General features: G+C 44.4%; 1 protein-coding gene across 4 annotated transcripts in view; it reads right to left on the bottom strand.

The window, feature by feature from the left end:
* Positions 1 to 334: 334 nt before the first annotated feature.
* SLC44A3 (solute carrier family 44 member 3) overlaps positions 335 to 18,433 on the bottom strand; it is a 72,217-nt gene continuing 54,118 nt past the window's right edge. For all 4 annotated transcript variants that reach the window (XM_032247928.1, XM_032247929.1, XM_032247930.1 and 1 more), the window contains 3 exons: positions 4,380 to 4,517; positions 2,762 to 2,998; positions 335 to 570 (listed from right to left, as the gene is read on the bottom strand). In XM_032247928.1, coding sequence (XP_032103819.1) covers positions 466 to 570; positions 2,762 to 2,998; positions 4,380 to 4,517 — 480 coding nt within the window. In that variant the 3' untranslated portion in view covers positions 335 to 465. The remainder of the gene's footprint in view (positions 571 to 2,761; positions 2,999 to 4,379; positions 4,518 to 18,433) is intronic.

Genomic DNA, 18,433 nt, shown 5'->3' with positions numbered 1-18,433 from the left:
GAGGATCACTTGAGCCTAGGAGTTGGAGGCTGCAGTGAGCTATGATGGCACCTGTGCATAGCCACTGTATTCCAACCTTCGCAACATAGTGAGACGCTGTCCCTTTAAAAAAAATTCCAGAGATTTCTGCTAACAAAATCCTTATCTTAAAAAGGCTTGTTTATTGGTTGTGCACTTACAAACTTACCTCAATTCTTATATAGTATACTTTTAAAATAGATGCATATAAACATGGTTTTAAAGGAGTGTTTCTGTCCTAATTTGTACCAAAAAAGATTGTAAACTTCTATGGTTCCAGGATTGTTACCAGGTCAAACAATAATGACAAAGAAAATGAAGAAGAATAGGGTTTATTAGGTCTTTAAAAAACAAATTCCACTAACTTTTCTCTAGTGAGCTTGTCTTCTATTCTGTAAGTGGCTCTTAAAAGGAAACTTTTTCCAGGTGCAAATACCTAATGGTTACCTATTGCACAACGGCCTGGAGTTCTGTTCCCTCCTCATTCCTTAATGAGTCCTTGCCTTGCGGTGCCCTTACGTTGTTTAATTTGTTGCTCCTTTTTACAAAACTCTGAAAAACAAAAGAACAAGTTAGATTAGTACTCTGTGTCTGCACTGTTGATAATGTAGGGGCCCAGGGAAAACTTCTCCTTTGCCCTCTGAAGGTTTGCTGAAGAATTAACTTACAAAAGGCAGATTAACAGTAGAAATGGCGTATCAAATTAGCACGCACAGGGGAGAATCACAGAATGATTGTGTAACCTTGAAATTCGGTACAGATCTATATTTGTTTTGAGGAAAGGGAGACAGAGAACTTTGGATGATTTTATGGGGGTATAAATGGCTTTTAGGGGAATTTAATCAGCTTGAAGAACACTTAATGGCCTAGGACAAAATCTATTAGGCCCGCAGGACAGTGGTTTGTGACAAAAGTCTGCCCAGGTGTGTTGACCAACGTTAGTCTTTGTTTCTGCTATATGAGTCCAGTTAATGGAAAACTCAGGGAAGGGGCCAGAGGTTGTTTTTTTGTTTGTTTGTTTGTTTTGTTTGTTTGGTTTTTTTTTTGGTGGGTCTGGACTTTAGTAGGCAGATAAGGGAACTTCATTCAGATGACAGCTTTATCCTGTGCTTTGGGAGAAGGTCAGAGAGACCTTGAGGCTTCTTCAGTTCAGCATGTCAAAGTGCCATATTCTGGAGTATGGGTTTCTGAGTCCCAATGATAACCATTTACAAAGAGTTCTTGGCCTGAAATTTCAGAGAATTGAATCCTTAAGAAAGTTTCTCCTGTTGAAACAACTATTTTAGGGGGTAAATTTCAAGGTGGATTTTTTTTTTTTTTTTTTTTTTTTTTTTTTTGAGACACAGTCTGCCTCTGTTGCCCAGGCTGGATTGCAGTGGTGCAATCTCGGCTCACTGCAACCTCTGCCTCCCGTTTGGTGCTGGGATTTCAGGCATGAACCACAGCACCCGGACTTCATGGTGGATTTTTAACTGGAAAAGTAAATCAGGGAATGGAGACCTGGCTAGCTTCATTACACCATCATAAACACTTTCCTTAGAGTACATACAAATAAGTCAATAAACAAAAGTAATAATTGTATTTTGGCAGGGTGTGGTGGCTCACACCTGTAATCCCAGCACTTTGGGAGCCTGAGGCGGGCAGATCACCTGAGGTCAGGAGTTCGAGACCAGCCTGACCAACATGGTGAAACCCTGTCTCTACTAAAAATACAAAATTAGCCAAGTGTGGTGGCTCATGCCTGTAATCCCAGCTACTCGGGAGGCTGAGGCAGGAGAATCGCTTGAACCTAGGAGATGGAGGTTGCAGTGAGCCAAGATTGCACCATTGCACTCCAGCCGGGGCAACAAGAGCAAAACTGTCTCAGGAAAAAAAAAAAAAAAAAGTAAAAATTGTGTTTGTATGTTTTATACAGAGAAGGATGAGGATACATTGATTATAAACTGTAGAAGTGGTTGTTAAAAAATGAGTGCCAGCTGAACTAAAGAGTGCATTGAATGCTCTATTTAAAGCTAAAAGGGCTTTAACACCTAATTTTTATGGCAACAGAATGAAAGAAAAGTATGAAAATACCATATAACTTAGACAAGGAAAAGAGCTGAGACATCATTCAGCTGTTAAAATTTCCCTGTCTACCCAGGATAAGGCAAATATGCAACAACTGTGTTGCAAAGGCTGTTGAAAACAGCTGCCTGCTATTTCCAGATATAAGCAGTATGGGCGCTCTGCTGAGGGTGTGGCTTCTTTTACACTGTTGTGCCTGGGCTAATAAAGGACCTGAGAATTGCAGATCTGTCAATACTGGCACAGAAGGGCACACAAGTGTGCTCTCCCTAAGATGGTGGGTATAAACATGATGCTTGGAGATGCAAAAATGTTTTAGAAAAAGATCAACTGTTAAACTTCTGGACCACCCAAAAGGCCAGACCATGCCATTAGCACCAAAGGGACCTGAACTGTGTTCAGGACACCTTCTGCCCAAGGTAAGAAGTGCTGCTGCTATTTAGGAATCCATCTGGTCAGCATTCTGTTCAGCTTCACTTCCCCAGGGAGAAGGTTCTCAGTAAGGGAGGTGGGTTCAGCCTTGGAGAGTTGAGCCCAAATCCCGCTTTCAGACCCTGGGGTAGCAGAAGCCCTCTGGAAGAGAGAGGCTTGGTATGAGCCTCCTTTGTGTGTGTGTCTTTACGAAACTTTTGAGATTGTGAGCATGGAGATTGCAATCAGAAGTGAAATGTTTGCTTACCAGAAATTCTTGGTCCATAAAGTAGGGCTTTTCTGACGATCCATCATTTGTTTCCAGATCAACAGTAAAACACAGGAAAAGTGCATGCAGCACAGTTTCAAACACAGATAAAAAACTATGAGCTACTAAGTAGGCAAAAAAAGCTACCAGTAACAGAGGGACTGCCCACACCTGGAATGCACGGTTGTAGTTAAAAGCCATGAGTCCTCCAAAAACAGTGAAACACACCACTAGCACCTGTTCAAGACAAGAGTTTGTTGAAAATCTTTATGAATCAGTTGCTTAGAAAAATTTTTGTCAGTTGCAAGTAATGATTTAATACATGTTCATGTGTGCAACGTGTGTACACTATTGTAAAGAATGCTTGTCAGAAAATTTGGTAGAATGAAACAGGAAAAAACGAAAAGCTATATCAAAAGGAAACCCACTTAATGGTGGGTAGGAGGTTATGTTTAATTTTATCTGTGCCTAGCTTTTGTATTTATATAAATGTAATAATATCTCACACACTTTTATTCTGTTTTTTCACTTAACACCAAAATAAGCACGTTCACTTTAAGACATTTTTAGAATCCGCCCCCACCCCACCCACAACTTTTTTTTGAGACTCACTCTGTCGCCCAGGCTGGAGTGCAGTGGCGTGATCTTGGCTCACTGCAACCTCTGCCTCCCAGGTTCAAGTGATTCCCTTGCCTCAACCTCCCAAGTAGCTGGGATTACAGGTGTGAGCCACCAAGGCCCGGCTAATTTTTGTATTTTTAGTAGAGATGGGGTTTCACCCTGTTGGCCAGAGTGATCTCTCAATTTTCTTTTTTTTCTTTTTTGCACCCCCTGCCCTCCTTGCCCCAGGCTGATCTCAAACTTCTGACCTCAGGTGATCTGCCTGCCTTGGCCTCTCAAAATGCTGGGATTACACGCGTGAGCCACTGCGCCTGGCCCAAGTTTCAATACTATTTCCATATATTCTTTTTTTTTTTTTTTTGAGACGGAGTTTCACTCATGTTACCCAATGCAATGGCGCGATCTTGGCTCACCGCAACCTCCGCCTCCTGGTTTCAGGCAATTCTCCTGCCTCAGCCTCCTGAGTAGCTGGGATTACAGGCACGTGCCACCATGCCCAGCTAATTTTTTGTATTTTTAGTAGAGACGGGGTTTCACCGTGTTGACCAGGATGGTCTCGATCTCTTGACCTCGTGATCCACCCGCCTCGGCCTCCCAAAGTGCTGGGATTACAGGCTTGAGCCACCGCGCCTGGCCCCCATATATTCTTAAGTAGAAACAAAATGCACAAACATTCATTTTCTGAGGTTAGTAGCATTTTCATTTTAGACCTGAAGAAGGGAATCAGAATGATAGAACTGATCACAGGTAAGGGAGTAAGACTAGGATGAATATTCTGGCTCTACCCATTGTAGTGCCCTGGAAAGGTTATGAAACCATTTCCTCTTCTGCAAAGTAGAGACACCTCATGGGATTGAGTATTAAATGAGATAATGAATGAAGCGCAGCAGCCACTATAGAGTTACACAGTCAAGAAATATAGTTCCCTTTCAGACCAATTGTTGTGTGGCTTAATTTTTAGAATCCCAGGCTCCTTTATTTAGTCAAGACATCTCACCTTTCCTAGAAAAATTATGAAGTCTCCAAAGCAGTTAATAGACTTAAGATGACTTGAATTCTTGGACAAGATTTTGACTGCATCTTTTGCTGATGTACAGAAATCTGTCCCATTAATAGCAGTTGCAGTATATGCATTCTGAAACAGAAGAGAATTGTTTAAGAGATAATTCTTACAAGTATTGTTTTAAAGGCAATATAATGATAATACAAAGTGTTTACAAACTAGAGAGAGTTACAATAAACCTACTCTCTCTACCCATAACAAATACCATTTTCAACGTCCTTTCCAAGCTTGCCTTAGAATTTTCAGTCAGATGTCAGATGAATTCCCTGCAAAAATGCCTTAATAGTATTCCACAAGGAGCTCTTGGTTTTGGACTTTACAGAGGAGGTGTGTGAAATTTGCTTTGAAAATCTCAAAGCAGCTGTTGCTGGCAAGCTGCTCCAGCGGGGGGCTTGAGTCTCATGCAGGGATGTGGAGACTCATTTACTCGTATTATTTAGGCCTCTTCAATCATCTCAGGTTTTCAGAGCCCTGATGACCAATCCTGTCAACCTCAAAACACATCTGTAGGATGGGCGGGTGAAGAATGCCATAATTGTTCCTTTATAGACTGGAAACCATGATCAAAGGCATTTCCCCCAGGTCCCCTGGTGAATCCATGAGACAGAGACCTTTTTATTTTTATTTTTTTAATTCTAACCTTCTGGACATTACACTATCAATTTTCATTAGGAAAAATTGCTATTTAAAAGCATAGTGGTTACGGTAAGCACAGGCTCTGTAGCCAGACTGTCTCTGTGCTCAAATCCCAATTCTACCACTGACTAGCTGTTGGTCTTGGGCAAATGATCTAACCTCTCTAAGACCTCAATTTCCTCATCTATAAAATGACTTACAGCACCTACCGCAAAGGGATGTTGGGAGGATTAAAGAACATACTCCCTGTAAAACACACAGAAAATGTGTAATAAAGAGTGGTTATCATCATCCAGACATCACCAAAGATGATCTCATTTACAACTGGGAACACAGAGGCAACTCTTTAAGTACCTGAGGAGGTGTGGCAAGGGCCTGTGGTTGCTTGACCTGTAGGCTTTAATCCCTCACATCCACAGGGATCCAGGAAAGGGCTTTCAGATGGCATGCCAGTTCCCAGCATTGTCCTGCTTTGCTACGGCTGCTCCACCACGTGCTGCTCAGCCTCTGTCTCTGTCTCTTTATTCGGGCTGTCTGCAGCCCACCACCCCCATCACTTCCCCACTCTAAATGTCCTAAAGTGCTTTCTGCTTCCCATGAAGAAGCACTGTTTTTGTGGGGACTGCTTTTTCTGCAGACCACTGCCTCGTATTCAATTTGGCATCATCTCTCATAAGTAATAAAAACAGACTTTGCTTTTTGGCTAAAATGATTAAGTAAAAAAGTTATTATACTTTCTCAAGCATGTGTTGAGTCCAAAGAGTTTGTTTGGGACCCATAAGCATTTATCTTTTCTTATATATCAAGCCCATTGAACGAGGGCATTAAAGCCACTGTGATAGAGAAATTATATATGCCTTCCTGCAGGTACCATACCACTAGCATTTTGCCAGATTCAACCCTGAGTGCAACAGAGAGATCTAAAATTATGTCTGAAAGAATAGGGGGAGGACGGAGGAATCACTCAAGACACAGGATGTGGATTGAACATTTCTGCAGTTTCAGCATTAGCTAATTTGTACTTATTCTGAGTAGAAGCTGCTTGTCTGGCAGCCGGAGGATGGATTGCACTAACATTTTCATCGTAAGCCCTTGTTCTCAACATTTGTATTTTCCTGGGATGACAGAACTCAGGGTTAATATGCCAACGTAATCTGCAGACTCTAACAATATGTGGAAATGATTGGCTATAAAAAGGATTAGGAAACGTTTTATTGGTTGTGGAAATTAATCAAGAGATCCTGAAGGCTAACCTTTAAACAAGCAAGCAGGAGGTAGTGGCGTTCGGCTTTTGATTTATTCTCAGACAAAATTCAGTGTGCATACTTCTTTAGTTCACAAAACAGGTGGGCAGATATTTCTATGTCTTGAAATTGAAGCTGTAAACACACAAGATAGACACGAGGAAGGATTCCCACGTTGGCAGTGGTAGCACCTCAGTATTACGTCCCAATTCTCATTCCCTTGCCTGGGATTAAAGACTCCCTCCAGGTACAGGAGGATTAGTTTTCAGACTTTCATGGACTGGTCACCTGGGGCTGTCCTGAGTGGCTGAGAAGCACTGAGGGAAGAGTGCAATGAGGACGGTCCTGCGTGGTTGTGAGGGCTTCAAAACAATGAACTACATAGCACAAGCACACACGTGAGAGCCACAAAGAGCACAACCACAGGCTGGAGGGAAAGGGGAGGAGAAAGCCCGGCAGGAGGGATCAGGGAAGGCTTCATGGAAGTGGCATGTGAGCTGGCCCCAATGTTGCCCGTCTCAAGCAGGGGAGGAGGTGGCAGCAGGAGCCAGCAAAGTGAGCTGCAGACAGGAGCGTACCAGCAGGCACTGGGGGGCCCGAGCAGAGGAGAAATGGGAAACTGGTCTGGAAGAGTGAGGGGTCAGACCTCGGTGGGTGGGGCTGACACACTGGAGCAAGGGTAGTGAAAGGAAGTTTCAGGAGGACTCATGATTTTCAGCCTGTGCTTCTGGAAGCTCCCCCAGGCTATCCTGGGAAAGCTCAGGTCAGACCTCCCGCATCACCATCTTCTGCTGAGCTCTGCACCTTCCAAGGCTCCTTCCTATTCAAGCCTAGGAGACTCCCCAAGCACCTCCACGATGCCTATGGGACCCTGCTGGAGTCGGGCGCACATGCTGTGTGACCATGCAGCCATTGAGCACACCAGCTCACCAGCAGTCATAAGCCAGGGGCTAGCCCCCCAAGACTGTGAGTTCCTCTCCGGAGAAAACAGGAATATTAGGAATAGTAACTCCTCCCAGGCACTCTGGCTCCCCTCCACCCCCACCTTGGTGGATGCCTTAGTGATATATCCCAAATGCCTTGGCACAGACCTAACAGTAGCTACAACTTCCTAGTTTGCATCTGTGGCCTTTTTCTTTTCCAGTCAGTAGACAGGCATGCAAATTCTGTGGGTAAATAAATAATGCTAATAATAAATGATAATGGCATCAATCTAGCGTGAAGTGCCAGGCTCTATGCGACATCTCCCCGAATGCATTAACTCATTTAAATCCTCTTAACTCCAACCCAATGAGGTGGTTAAGGAAACTAAAGCACAGAGAGGTAACGGAGCGTGCCCCGGCTCCACGAACGTGACAGGTGTTGCGTCCGTCCTGCATGAAGTAGACCTCTAACTCATTCAGGCCCATCTGTAGGAATACATTTACTTTGAGCTCTACTTTGTGCTTTTTCTCCCAAAACGTTCAAAATAGCAAAGTGGTGTTGTCATGAGACGCACCCTCGAAAACAGCTGAAGTTGTGGCAGGATGGCTTAGTGGACAGAGGCTGCCTTCCAGTCATGTTGCCTTCCAAGAGTTTCCGAACTGCTTTCCACCAAATCACGTCACTTCTCAAGGGCCCTCACTTCGCTGCTTCGAAAAGACGTTCATCAGCTCCAACGTTCCTTGATGCCTCATGTTTGTGCTTCAGAGCCAGCCACCTTCAGATCACATTAGATCTCATCTGTTTTCACCACAACTCAGTGAAATAATCACCATGGGTGGTATTATTCCCCACCTCCTGCCTTTTTTTTTTTTTTTTGAGAGGAAGTCTCATTCTGTTGCCCAGGCTGAAGTGCAATGATGCGATCTTGGCTGTCTGCAACCTCTGCCTCCTGTGTTCAAGCAATTACCCTGCCTCAGCCTCCTGAGTAATTGGGACTACAGGCGCCCACCACCACGCCCGGCTAAATTTTCTATTTTTAGTACAGACAGAATTTCACCATGTTGGCCAGGCTGGTCTCCAACTCCTGACCTCATGTGATCCACCCGCCTTGGACTCCCAAAGTGTTGGGATTACAGGCGGAGCCACTGAGCCCAGCCAGTATTATTCCCATTTTATAGAAAATTCTAATTATTGAAAAAAATGAGATTTAAGTGTACTTTTAGGTAAGAGAAAATCTAGATTACCTCTTTAAGTTACTTTGAGAGTTATCCAAGAATGTTAATTGCAGCTTTAAAATAGAAAGAACTGTTTTTTACTCCTGAAGTCAAACGCTTAGCCAGCACAGCTCAGCCCTTTTCCATCATCAGCTGGGTCTGTCCTCTCACTGAACTGAAGTGCTTTCTTCTTTTGGTGGCAGAACTGTGAACCTGGGTTTCTGTCAACTCTTCAAAAAGGTAAACAGAGCTTCCCTCTGTAGTGGAGGGAAAGTATTTGCCAAAACCATGCCATGAATAGCCAGCTTTATTTCTGGAACGCCTTCCTCACAGAGTTCCGATATTTATTCTCAAAGCAAGAACTACTAAAACAAACTCGAGAAACTGGACAATGAATAAATAGCATGGGCATTCATACTTTTCTCAGAACTGAAAACAAATACAGTGAAACCCGAGTCCTGATACATCCCCATACATCCAGGGGCCTTTCTTGAGCCTACAGTAAACCTGGCAGGAACCGTCCCAGACCAGTTTCATCTTGAGCCCTGTTTTTATCACAAACACATGTGGAGTGAGGCAGCGCACAGCCTCTGGGCTTTCCAAGGCCCTGCATTCACCGTTCAGATCCCTTCAGGAATTCACCGGCCACCAGGACGCAAACAAACGTCCAATGAGACGGTGAAGAGGGAAACCAGCCAGTCCCCTGGGGCTGCAGCCAGGAGGGAGGTGGGGCGGAAGAAGGAAGGAAGAATATGAGAGCTGCCTACAAAGCCAGGCACAGGGCCGTGCTGTTTTGTTTGCTCTTTTAAAACTTTTCTTTTTGCTTAATTTTTAGAATGGCTTATTATTTCCATGCCTATCATAAAAAACCAAAAAACAGCCAGGCGCGGTGGCTCAAGCCTGTAATCCCAGCACTTTGGGAGGCCAAGGCGGGTGGATCACGAGGCCAAGAGATCGAGACCATCCTGGTCAACATGGTGAAACCCTGTCTCTACTAAAAATACAAAACATTAGCTGGGCATGGTGGCGTGTGCCTGTAATCCCAGCTACTGAGGAGGTTGAGGCAGGAGAATTGCCTGAACCCAGGAGGCGGAGGTTGCGGTGAGCCGAGATCGCACCATTGCACTCCAGCCTGGGTAACAAGAGTGAAACTCCGTCTCAAAAAACAAACAAACAAACAAAAAAAACCCCACAAAAAACAACACAGAGACATAGAAGCAAGAAAGTCACTGTGATCCCACCCCTCAGAAATAACCACTGCTAACATCGACTGGACCTCACCTCAGCACCCTTCTGTGAATATACACAGAAGAAAAAAGGCAGGCCGGATACACTGAGCATGCACTACAATAACGAAACCATTCTATCCATGATATTTTAAATAAAAGGACAAATGTTGATTCGACTTCAACAAAAGAAAATGAAACTAAACTGACAATGAAGGAATACCCGAATTTCAGACAAATTGCACCTTCACATAAAATATTTAGGTTTTTAAAAAGCTTTCTGAACATGAGGAAGTTAGAGTACTTATCTTTTTTTAACACAGAGTTTTCAGTTTAGGCACTGTAGCTGAGAAAGATGAGTCCTCTCAAGCTTTCCCCTGCTTCCTGATTTTAGTGAGTAACATTATTCTGACTTTGTCAGGGTTTCGCATTTCTAGCCTCTTTGATGATGAAAGTCTCTACATCTAAGTTGTCTTTGCTTTGAGACAGGGTTTCACTCTGGCACCCAGGCTGGCATATAGTGGTACAATCACAGCTCACTGCAGCCTCAACTTCCCCCCAGGCTCAGGTGATTCTCCCACGTCAGCCTCCCAAGTAGCTGGGACTACAGGCATGCACCACCACACTTGGCAAATTTTGTGTAGTTTTTTTGTGCAGTTGGGTTCTCGCCATATTGTTCAGGCTGGTCACAAATTCCTGAGCTCAAGCTATCCGCCTACCTTGGCCTCCCAAAGTGCTGGGATTATAGGCATGAGTCACCGAACCCTGCCTAGTCTTTGTTTTTTAATGAGGCGTATCCAGCACTTGCCACCGTACCTGCCCCTTCACACACCTGCTGTGGGCCACTGCATTCACACCATCAGATGCGGTTCTCTCGCCTGAAATGCCTTCTGACCCCTGGCCTCTCTGTAGGGCTAATATTCGTTCAACAGATAAAGAAAGATGCTTTAGCAAACCAAGAATGTCTTCTAAATAATATTTCTTCATATGAAACCCACATTCAATTGATGGATCCCTTTGTTCTTTCAGTAGAATTCGGATTAAAAGGCATCCTAAATAGCACCAAGAAAAGCACTCTCATTTCACCAATGAGGAATTGGCAATCTCAATAGGCTGTGACCAGGAAGAGGAAGTGACAAAGATGGAACAGGAATCAGGTGCTTACAGCCAGTGTTCTTTGTGTTAGACGAGACTCGTCCTCTCACAAATTCAGAAAAGGCCAAATTATGCAACAGCATCTTCCTGGACTTGATCCTTCATTGATCTGCCAGCAAAGCTCTGCACTCTGCAGGAAAGCCAATCAGAATGATGATTCTTAAGGATGAGATAGGTCCAAGTTATAGGACTGTATGGAAGTGTCACCTTCATCCCCCAAACTCTTTCCCAGTTGGAGTGCTCTCACATCCTTTAATCTCATTTGACCTGTGCATAATCAGTTGAGGGAATGAGCAAATAAGAAGGAAGGCCTGGTCTTCCGGAAGGCAAAATTAAACAGTAGAGCCATGACATGGGACACACAGAGGATGGGGAGAGTGCTTGGGCTTTCTTAGAAGGAAGATCACATAGATGAGCTGTCCCTGTTCGTGCCACTCACTGGTTTCCTCCTCCTTACCCTTATCCTTGACAAGGAACTCCAGGCAGCACAGCTAAGCCCTGGTAGGCCATAGCTTTTGGAGTCACGAGGGTGACCACATAGTAGTGCTGTCACCATGGATATGCTCTTCATCCTCTGGGGCTCAGTTTCCTCATTTGTACAATGGGAATAATACCTATCTAATACACACAGTCCTAGAGAAGATAAGCAGACTGTGTATGCCAAATGTTTACCATGGTGCCCGGCATACTGGGCCAACTCAGTGGATGTCTATGGGACTTACAGACTTTAGAAGGTTGGTTCGTAAGAGAATATCAACCTTCTCTGATTTGAAGCCCAGAACTGAGGAAATGGCGGGAGAGAGATGGAGAGCAGAAATGGGAACATTCGTGTGTTTCATATGTTGCATGTTTGGGGGAAATAATTTTAAGCCAGGTGCACGTCCCTTGACAAGCACACTATGGTGAGCCTCGGGCTAGGGAAGCCAGAGCTGCCCTGCCAGGCTGCTTGGGGAAGGCCGGCTGACAGAGAGCCTGGTGGGAAATCCAAGGTCACTGGCTGCTGGGAGTAACTATCATTTGGTAACATAGCTTGGTCCACCTTGCAGTGAAAAATGTTTATAATTTAAAGGCATTTGCTTCAGAAACATTCACTGTTGTAGCATCTCTTTTCTTTCTTTTGAGATGGGGTCTTTCGACATTGCCCAGGCTGGCCTTGAACTTCTGTGCTCCAGCAATCTTCTCACCTTGGCCTACCAAGCAGCTGTGACTATAGGTGCCTGCCACCACACCAGCAGTTTGCTCTTTTTTTGTCGTTAAAAGCTTGTAACATTCAATTTACCATCTTAGCCATTTTTAACTGTAGAGTTCTGTAGTGTTAAGTATACTCACATTGTTGTGCAGCAGATCTCTAGAACTTTCTCATCTTGCAACACTGAAACTCTATAGCCACTAAACACTAATTTCCCCTCTCCCTAGCCCCAGCGCCCTCAGGAGCCACCTTTTTACATTGTTTCTATGATTTTTGACTACTTTTAGATACTTCAAATACTGCATGATTTTATTCATAATTTGTCTACTTTTCGGGTATTTGTTAAATACAGTATTTTGACTACTACAATTCAGCATTTGAAGTATCTAAAGTAGTCAAAATATTATATTTGACACATACAGTAAAAGTAGACAAATACTGTATGAATGGAATCAGTATTGAGGTTCAGAAAGAAATCACACTGTATGGATGATTGGAAATACTGAATGGAATCATATAATATTTGTCCTTTTGTGACTGACTGGCTTACTTACTTTAGCATAATGTCCTTGGGGTTCATCTATGTTGTAGCATATGACAGGATTTCCTTCTAAGGAAAAGAAGAAAATACGTGGCCACAAAATAGTCTGCTCTATGGCTATAATACATTTTCTTTATCCATTCATCTGCTGATGGCATTTGGGTTGCTTCCACCTCTAGGCCATTGAGAGTATGCTGTGATGAACACAGGTGTGCAAATATCTCTGAGATCCTGCTTCAAATTCTTTTTTATACCCAGAAATAGAACTCTTGGATCCTATGGTATTATAGACCCATTTTTGATTTTTTGAGGAAACTCCATAGTGGTTTCCATAATGGTTACATTTTACATTTCTGCCAACAGTGCACAGGGGCTCCAACTTCTCCGCATCCTCACCAACACTTATGTTCTTCTTTTGATAGTGGTCATCCTGATGGGTGTGAGGTGATATATTGTGATTTTGATTGACATTTTCCTAATGATTAGTGAGGTTTAGATTCTCTAAAGAAATGTCTTTTCAAGTCCTTTGCCCATTTTTAAATTGGGTTGATTTTTTTGTTGTTAAATTGTAGAAGTTCCTTACATATCTTGGACATTAACTTCTTAGCATATGTAACTTAGTTATTTTCTCCTATTCTGTAGGATGACTTTTCACTCTGTTTTCTTGGATGTGTAGAAGTTTTTAAGTTTGAGATGGTCCCATCTGTCCACTTTTGATTGTGTTGTCTGTGCTTTTGGTGTCATATCCAAACAATCACTGCCAAATCCAATGTTCTGACACTTTTCTCTGTATTTTATTCTAGGAGTTTTATAGTTTTAGGTCTTTAGTTCATTTTAATTTTTCTGTATGATATCAGGTAAGGGTCCCACTTTTGCATGTGGATATCCAGTTTTCTCAAGATCATTTGTTGAAGAGACTGCCCTTTCTCCACTGTATGGTCTTGGCATCTTTGCCAAAAATCATTTGGCGAAATATGCAAGGCGTCATTTCTGGGCTTCCTACTGTGTTCACATGGTCTGTATATCTATCTAGCACAGTGTATCTATGTTTATGCCAGTACCACACCATTTTCATTACTGTGGCTTTGTAGTGTGACAACTATTTTCTTTCTGAACCTCAAAGACTATTTGTCCCTCCCATTTTAGCCTCCTCTCTCCACTGGCTCTCTGCTCAGAAAGTAGTTCCCATTGCAGTCAGTTCTAAGTGTGGTTAGAACAGCTCCAACAAGAAAGGGCAGCTCCTTTGAGCTAATATTTCTTTTTTCTTTATTGCCTCCCTGCTCCTCTTGGTATAGGCTAAAAAGCTATGTGAAGGCGGCATGAACCCAGGGCTGGTACTGAGGCAGTCTGGGTCTTCATATTCATTCTTCAATCCTCGGACACTCATGGAAGGTCTGCTTTGGCCAAGCTTCAGGCTTGGGGCTGGGGACAGGGCACTAAGTGAGATCAGGTGCCTCACGTTCTTTGAGCCCCACCCAAGTTTCTCTGTTGTTGCTTTGACGGAAGCAAGATGTGGGCATGGCAAGCACGCCCAAAGCGCCCCTCTCCACCCCTGCTGGGGTGCATCCTGATGAAGTCATTCATCTTCAGCTGTCTCGTTCCTGGGATGAATGCAAGTCTAGCAAATGTTCTCTCTACCCCACCCAGGCCAACTGAGGCATTCCATAGAAGGTAAGAGATAGAGAAGAGGAAACCACTTGAAAAATTGCCAAAGCCTGCACCCACTTGCCAAAACTTTTAGGAACTTTCTCGTCCCGCCTAGATAAGAAAGCTATTTGAAGCAAAATTCTCTTAGTCATTTCCTTTTCTGCTTTTCGCAAACTTGTTTCTCAAATGTCTGTAGAGAGGGAACTCTCAATGGAAGGAGGAATGTTCAGCCATCCCTAAGACATGTATGATGGTTGACTTCGCTCTCTTTGCTTCTGTTTTTCCTCCACATGTATTTTCTCTTTCTCTTCTCTCCACGTTCCCCATTCAAGCAGGACTCAAGCTCTGTGCTCATTCCCCCAGTTAAGGTTAGGAGGCCAGGTGGGGAGAGGAGCGAAGAAGACATCCAGTCTTCAATTCTCACTGGCTTTTGTTTTCCAAAGTTTTAGGCTCTTTAAGCCCTTACCTAAGGTGAAGGAAGAGGCTTCCCAATATAGACAAATACTTTGGAGCAGCAGGTGAGTGTGCAGGTCTTCCTCCAGCCCCAGTTTAGAAAATGACACTTTCCTGGGCTGGAGAAGAGGAAACAAAGGTCTATGGGTCTTGACTGAAGGTCCAAATCTACCCCCATCTTTATTTTAACTCAGCTTGGAGAAGTGGCAAGGCTCTTCTATGACCATTCCCAGGGTCCTGGTTTGTTTGGGGGTGAGGGGGTTCCAGAGACATGGGGCTTCCAGGTGACTAGGACAGCTGGTCACCTAGTGCTAGCACTTCAAGGCAGATAGGACCATAGGTGACCAATGTAAAAGATTCCTACTTCCCAAACAGGGCCTGAGGAGCCATAAAGACGGGAAGATGATGTCTCAAGGTCAACCTATATTTACTAATGTCTGGGTCACCTGAAACCTCATATAACCCCAAGGCGGGATAGCACAGGAATAACAAATTAAGTTTTCCACCAATCCATCAGGTTGAGACATGATACAGCGTCATCTGCACATCTGAATCTGTGGCTGCTCTTCACAGCCTGTGGAAGTCATTCAAAGATGAGACTCAGGTGGTGGTGCCTGGAGTGTCGTGGGAGTCCTGCTGCAGCAGGACATGAATTAGTGACGGCTAAATCAAAATGGTGTGTATTCCTTCAGCCACAGTGACTCACGCCTCCTTTCATATGCTTTTTTCTTTTTATGAATGCATTCTCTAGTCTCTGACTAATCATCACTTCCTTCTCCCAGCGAGTCTCAATGTCTTAGGACAAATAAGGATGGCAGCTGAGGAATATGCCCAGAGTCACTGCCTTGCTTAGAAGAACATGGGCTTCAAGGTGGGCAGAGCTCTCGGACAACAACTGTTCCAGACAAAGAGCAATGCCCCAAAGAATCCTGCTCTCCATCCCACGGGAAGAGGACATTTGGGGTAGAAGCTACTTAATGGTTTCAGTTCATTTTCCACACCAAGTGAATTTGGGAAACCTTGAAGCTAATCTATTCTCTTCACATTTCTTGAGCACTGGGGGTAATGTTGACAACTTAGGTTGGAAAGTTCCCTTTTCCACTCTGAGCTGCTTCCCCACCTGGCCCTTGCCTAGCTGTGATCACAGATGATGGCCCAGCCCGGGCAGCGTGGTATCCACCACACACACTAACCTGTGGGTGGAAGGGCACAGGAGGAGTCAGCCTGAGCTGCCAGATCCCCATATCCAAACTGCTTGTCAGAACACAGTGTTTTCACATGTCACCTTCTTCCTTCTTTAGGAGGAAACTGGATGTGCTAATTCCAAAGGTCGTTTTCTTAAAGTTAAAAACATGGGCGGTCTCCCTCAGCCCATATTTCCAGTGTACCTAGGACATGTCATGACAGGGAGGCACAAAGAACATAAAGGGGTTGCTTTGTGTTCCACATGGAGCTCAGACTTGTGAAAGAAGGCTCAGATTTACACAAATGGCGACTCCTTGGATCAGTTGGCCCTTTAAACTAGTGTTGTTGGAAACACTCCCAGTTGTCCTTGCTACAATTAGTAAAAGGTGAGACCCCAACCTTCCCAGGACCCAAATGCTCCTCACCCTTCTGCTGCCATGAGAATAGGCTCGTCTTCATGTTGCCCAAAAGATGGGGGAGATCTACATAGAGTTCCACTAACCAGGGCAGCCCATGTTGACCTACTGTGTAATGTGACACACCCGTCTGTCCTCAAGGATGCTCAGAAGGGCAAGGAATGAGAAGACGCAGGATAGAGAAAAGAATCAGAATGAACCCTGCCCACTGCATAACCTGGTTGAGGCATTCAAGCCCTCCGAATCCCAGATTCCGCTATGAGGAGGGGAGGCTGTGTCATGATCTCTAAAGTTCTGGGGTTTTGAGTTCCTGCCCTGTGGAAGGACTGCCCTAGTGGACTGGTGAAGACCTGGGTTTAAATCCCAGTGTGGGGCTAGTCTTGATTTCCCTGGCTTTGTGTTTCTGTGGTCAGGGACTTCCTTTAGGCTAATGCCTCTCCTTTGTTTCAGGAAAGGAGGTGAACTTAAGGGATGGACTGGGTGAGTTTGGAAGGAGCAGCAGAGAGCAGGTGGGCTCAGGCCCCTCCTCACTCTCTTTTGGGATCTGCTTGTCAGCAGGAACACACTTTCTCAGCTCCATAGAGAGTTTCACCTTGTCGGCTGGCCTGGTAAAGGGTGGGTTGGTCATTCTGATTCAGGGGTAAAACATTAACAAGCCAACTTGCCTACAGCTGTTCCTATGATAATTTTCCAATCAAATGACTTCGTATCCAAGGTGATATTTTTAATCTGCTTGACTCTTGCATCTCACAGTTATTCAGAACTTGGACAAGGAAGAGGAAATGACTTACTGGGTCTTCACAACCTCAAGAGTCAGCTCTGTTACTTTCCTCCTGTCTAACCTACGGCAGGTTACTACTCAAGGTCTCTGAACCAAAGTATTACCATCTGTTAAAAAAAATAATACACAGGCTACTTTATGAGGCTATAGGTAGTTCACACCTATAAAGTAGCACAGTACCCGGCATATAGTAAGTGCCAGTAAGTGGCTTGTATTCCTGTTTTCAGGAGCTGCACACATAGGAGGAAGTCAAAGTCGTTCTCACTGAACCCTCAATTGCCTCGCAGGAGCTCCCATATGTAACTTTCCCTCCCTTTCCCACACAATAATTCATTCAACAAACATTAGGTGCCTCTCCCAGAAGGCACTGAAATTTCAAGTCAGGAAGCACTTCAGAGTCCAATTTAACGTAAGCCTTACCCTAAAGGACTGAGCACTAAGGCCCACTTGGAGAAGAGGGCTTTAGGCCTCACCCTCCGGAGCCCCGAGAATATGCCATAGCAGGTGGGAGCTGCTCCAGAAAGGCTGCTCCCAGGAAAGCCAAAGAAAGCCACAGCCATATGCCCAGCATCTTCTGAACCACACATCAGGAAACACGAGGATCCAATTTGTCTTCTCCCAGACAGCCTGGGGCCTCTGACCAATAGGTGCCTTAATTCCTTTCTATCTAAAGCCAGGGTAGCAGCATTTGCCACGCAACAGCTGGGTGTGGGGATTACCATGGTCTATAAATGAACCTTAATGCAAACTATCCTATTGACACACATGTGAGCTTCTTTCTGAAGCATGCACACATGAGGCCTCTCTCCAGAGCTCTCACCATCAGCTGGCTGCCCAGAATAGCTCTAAACCAGTCAGCGGGGGTGGAGGACTCAGAACCACCGCTGCCGCTGAAAGAATGGCTGTCTGGATGCTCTGTGATGAGACTACCTATTACGGCGATGCCAGCTTCTGAAAGAACTGTTTCTCCTTAAGAGCCTTTACATCATTTTCCTAATCTCATGAGATAAAGGGCACAATATTTATTACTTTTTTTCCTGAGATGCACATGCTGCTCTGGGAAAGGAGAAAAGAGGAGTCACTGGAGAGCTGCCAACTGGCTTGGGATGAAGCAAACAAACCTGATGTGGAAAAGTCACTGAATGCTTCAGCAATTGATGGGATATGAGAAAGAGAGTCATTGAAACAGAGCTAACTGCAAGGAAAGGGGCTGGGGAAGAGGAGGTTGGAGATACTGCAAAGTTCAGTCTGCCGCAAAGGCTTAGAAGATAGAGACCAACATTACGTTCACTAAAAAAAGTCTTGGCAGGCAAAGCAGGTTGGGGAGAGGCACTATGAGGTAGGAGGGGAGAGAGGTGCAGATATTCCCAGAAGCAG

The sequence above is a fragment of the Sapajus apella genome, unplaced genomic scaffold, assembly GCF_009761245.1.
Source record: "Sapajus apella isolate SASKATOON/1434 unplaced genomic scaffold, GSC_monkey_1.0 scaffold64, whole genome shotgun sequence".
NCBI classification, from domain to species: Eukaryota; Metazoa; Chordata; class Mammalia; order Primates; family Cebidae; genus Sapajus; species Sapajus apella.
This window is presented reverse-complemented; position numbering and strand designations above follow the sequence as displayed.